The following is a 4,591-nucleotide window of genomic DNA, read 5'->3' on the forward strand; positions in this document are numbered from 1 at the left end:
CTCATCTTTCTGTCCCAGAGTGCCTTGTGGATTTGAACCACCGACCTTGTGGTTAACAGTCCAACACTCACTTGATGGCATCACCGGGGCTCCTTTGCTTTGTCCAAAAAGACTGGGTAAAGCTACTACTTAGCCCAGATGTTGTAGGTGCATACTGAGGCCCTAAAGGAGTTTGTCCTTTGTTTTGGACACCTTTTTTTTTACTTCGATACACGCTTTTATTTATTTATTAAAAGATCATTTTATTGGAGGCTCCTACAACTCTTTATTAAAATCCATACATTGATTGCATCAGGCATATTTGTACATATGTTGCCATCATTCTTTTCTAAAATTTACTTTCTATGGAGCCCTTGGTATAAGTTCCTCCCTCACCCTTTGTGGCCCCTTGATAGATTATAAATTATTATTTTCATATGTCACACCAACCAATGTCTTCCTTCCCCCATGGGAGGAAGAGTGTGTTCTGCCCCCTGGAGGGGTATGTGTATAAGGTTATGTGTTGATCATTGCGATAGCTTCCTCCTCCTTCCCCTTCTGGTATTGCTATTCTCATTCCTGTTCCTGGATTCCATGTGTTGTGAGCTTTTATCTCTTATCTATACCTGTGTACACGCTCTGGTCTAGTCCAGAGTGAGAAGTAGCACTGGGATCATGATAGTGGGGTGGGGTGGGGTGTGAGGAAGCTTCAAGGAACCAGAAGAATAGTGTGTGTTCCATTGTGCTTTCCTGTGCCCTGGTTGACTCATCCCTTCCCTGTGTCTTTTGGACACTTTTGAATAGAAAAATCGATGACTGGCTCTGAGATCGGATGAACACATTAGAGAACACAGAGGACTCCTGCTTCTGATTAATATAATGGTCACAGTGGAAAGGTAAATTCAAAGAGCGCCACAAAGATTGATTGCTGTGATTTTGCAGAAAGAAGGCCAAACTCAGAGCCAGAAAATCTGGTTTCTAATCCCAGCTCCACCATTCACTAGTTATATTGCTTGGGCAAATCATTTCATCAGGCTAAGCCTCAGATCTCTCATCTCCAAAACAGGACTAGTAACACTTGCTCATATTGCCGTGAAGAATAAAAATAATGTGTATAGAATGTCTAGCACTGTGCTTAGCAATGCAGTCACTATTTAATAAATGTTTGTTGAGTCTGAACCAATTTTATTTATGAACACACAGTCCTTTCAACCCCACCCACATTTAAATGCGTATATAAAAAAGCATCGTCCCAGAAATATTTAAGAGTGTATGTAGGATGATGCCAGCTATTTCTAAAAGGAGCTGACTTTGTTTATAACATCTGTAAATTATTTTATAACTTCATTTTCTAAACAGGACATAGAGAAGCAATGGAGAGAACTGTTTGAAGAAATGGAAAAAAGAAAACAGGAAGAAGAGGCTCATAAAAAAAAGGAAGAGGAGGAGGAGGAGGAGGAGGACATCTGGGGCATTGAGGGGGGAAGTGAAGAGGACGGTGCAGAAGAGCCGGGAAATGGCAGGCAGACGAAGGAAGATGATGCTGAGAGAGCATTTCGGGTTAAAAATGAAGTTCATGTTGACCAGAAGGATGAACTGTAAGGGTAGTGGGCGGGGTCGGGATGGGGGTGGTTTACACTCAGAGGCAAATAATATTGCTTAAAAAGAGAAATATTTGTGGAGTTGGCAAAATCTAGTGGAGCAAAATTACTTGATATTTTAATGAGCTTGGAATTTCTAGTTCTACCCCACCTCTTTTGCTCTGTTCAACCTGAGAGAAGTTGCATCATTTTGTGGGGCTTCTATTTCTTTAGTGAAAAGGGAGTGATGATTCTTATTCACGGCGATTAATCAAGCTAATGTATGTAAAATACCCAATATATACAGTCAACCAATGGTAGCTATGACTCCTATCATCACGTTGTATATAAACTCTTTGCTAAATAAACACTTATATAAACTTGCTCCTTACCTTCCATGTATCCCTTAACACCCAGGGGTCTGGTTTTATTTAAATTTCCATATCACTTAGAATTTACTGAGTAGTGCTGGCAGCTGCACTCGTGGCCCATGTTTCAGTCTTGTGGAAATAAGAATTTAATACAAAATCAGTCTTTGCCTTAACATAGAAGTACTGTAAAAAAAAAGAACATAGTTTGTGAAAATCCTTTTGTGTTCTGCTGTTTAGCGCCCTATGTAATTTTCCAATAATTGTCACCCTTTTGTAAGTTCACTGGTCTTCTATTTATCTTTCTGGTCAAGGAGACCTGATATGGGTTATGTGTGGAGTTACTACTAATCACCAGGTCAGCATTTTTAACCCACCAACTGAGGGAGAAAGATGAGGCTTTCTGCTCCAATGAAGAATTACAGTCTTGGAAACCCAAGGGGGCACCTGACAACAACAACAGCAACAACAGCAGCAGCAGTCACTATAGAACCCCAGACCAACCAAATCCAGTCTTTCTAATCAGATTCCAATTCGTTGCGACCCTAGGTTGGGTTTCTGAGACTATAAATATTTATCGGAGCAGACAGACTCAAATTTCTTGCACAGAGCAAAAGATGGTTTTGAACTGGTGACCTTGCAATTTGCAGCATCACCCGAGCTCCTTAGCTATTATGTTGTTTTTGCTAGGTGCTGTGAACTTGGTTTTCTGACTCATAGGAACCTCATGTACAACAGAACAAAACACTGCCCTTTCCTGCGCCGTCCTCACAATTGTTCCTGTGCCTGAGCCCATTGTTGCAGCCACGGTGTCGGTCCATCTACTTGAGGGCCTTCCTCTTCTTTGCTGCCCCTCTGCTTTACCAAACATGATCTGAGCATTGATCACTACCAATATCTGCTTTGATTGGTCAGGCTTGTACTCTACCAGTTATTACAATTTTTAATATCATCAAATAAAGATACTGATGATCATGCAAAATTTCAGGGGGAGAATTAAGCAGTATGAGGACCCACGTGATATATATATTAAGGCTAATTTTTTTTGCTTTGAATAAGTTTTCATTTGCCTTTTGTTTTAATTCACTATGCAAACATTAAGGCGCCCTGGTGGAGTAGTGGTTACACACTAGGTCAGCAGTTCAAAACCACCTGCCACTCCTCAGGAGAAAGATGAGGCTTTCTACTGCTGTAAAAAATTACAGTTTCAGAAACCCATGGGCGCAGCTCAACCTGCCCTATAGGCTCATGGTTACCAGTCCCCATAACTCAATGGCAATGAGTTATGAGGCAAATATTATACCAGAAATTAAAGTAATTAAAAACATATATGTGTATATATGGAATTTCACTAAGTCTGCACACAGACTTTTACATTTTTTATTTTTTTCCAAAATTTGTCCTCTGAAAACGATCTCCCATTCTTCCCCTGAACTATGCATCTCCTGAAGAAGTTTTAAAATTCTGATTATATTTTTAATTTTCAAATATAACATGTGCTAATGAAAACAATTTGCATTCAAGTATGTGAGTATAAAGAAGAAGAGAAAAATGGCTCCGAATGCCAATATGCAGAGACAATCATGCAATATTTACTGCATTTCCCTCTAGGTTTGTTTGTTGATGGGTTGACATAACCTTGGATGTAGGAGATTTAGTTAATCACCTCCTCAACACAGCAAGACATGGGGTTCCAACACCTTATGGGCAACTCATACTTGCCCTTTAATATTATGTAAGTTTGGCCCTCACTTTGAAATGATTAAGTGACAAATTCCTCATCACAATCATCTTCACTTGCTGCATGTAACTCTTACATCGTTGAAAATGCTTGCAACCTTTTCTTGCCCTAACCCAGAAAATCCATTGCCCTAAATTTGATTCCAGCTAATGAACTTTACTTTATAGAAGCAGATTGCCACATCTTCCATCTGCAGTATCTGCACTACAGTAAGGCTAAATCCTACCGGTGTGCACTGGTTCTGATGTACCGACAGCATTCAAATTAATGACACATTTAGGGACAGATCTCAATCATTCATGTCCAGCCAGTGACAATGGCACTTTAAAACTTTGTTTAGTTTTTCCCTCTTTCATTTCCAACTCTGCTCCCATTTCCCCCCTTTTTATTCCCCTTTCCATCCTCACATGGGCAGTTCAATTTAATGTACATCTTTTTGTTTGTATGTGTCAAAAATTGTGCACTTTTATGTGAAAGTGTGTTTAATTTGTGGAAGTTGTTTATGTTTAAATCTTAATTTTTCCTTCTTGTTTTCACTGACATTATGATAAAATGAATTAGATTGCTGGGTATGTATCGAATCTATTGCTTCCTATTGGCTGCCGTGTGCTTCCTAGTGTACGAGCTATCACTTTTAGCTATCTACTTTCCCAGTGGTGGACAGCCAGGTTGCCTCCAAGTCCCTGACACTATAAATAACACTGCAGTGAATATTTTATGCACAATCCCTTATGTGACTGCAACAACAGACTATATCCCAGAAGTGGAACTGCAGGGGTCATACAATGAATTCTTAATTTGCATAACTAGGTCACAGTGTTCTTCATAGTTACTATGTCCTCCGTTCCAGGTAGGCCTGAGGACTCCAGTCATCCCATAGCCTCTCCAGCTCTTGGCCTTCCAAGCATTCAAATTTTTATGGT

The 4,591-nt window shown here is 39.9% G+C and overlaps 1 protein-coding gene across 1 annotated transcript in view; it reads left to right on the forward strand.

Moving 5' to 3' along the window:
• The window catches only part of LOC101661269 (calreticulin-like), a 26,818-nt gene extending 25,237 nt beyond the window's left edge, over positions 1-1,581 (forward strand). The window contains exon 9 of the mRNA XM_004699666.1: positions 1,339-1,581. Coding sequence (XP_004699723.1) covers positions 1,339-1,581 — 243 coding nt within the window. The remainder of the gene's footprint in view (positions 1-1,338) is intronic.
• The last annotated feature ends 3,010 nt before the right edge of the window (positions 1,582-4,591 follow it).

Source organism: Echinops telfairi, unplaced genomic scaffold (genome assembly GCF_000313985.2).
Source record: "Echinops telfairi isolate 266 unplaced genomic scaffold, ASM31398v2 ScPeMD7_443;HRSCAF=831, whole genome shotgun sequence".
NCBI classification, from domain to species: domain Eukaryota; kingdom Metazoa; phylum Chordata; class Mammalia; order Afrosoricida; family Tenrecidae; genus Echinops; species Echinops telfairi.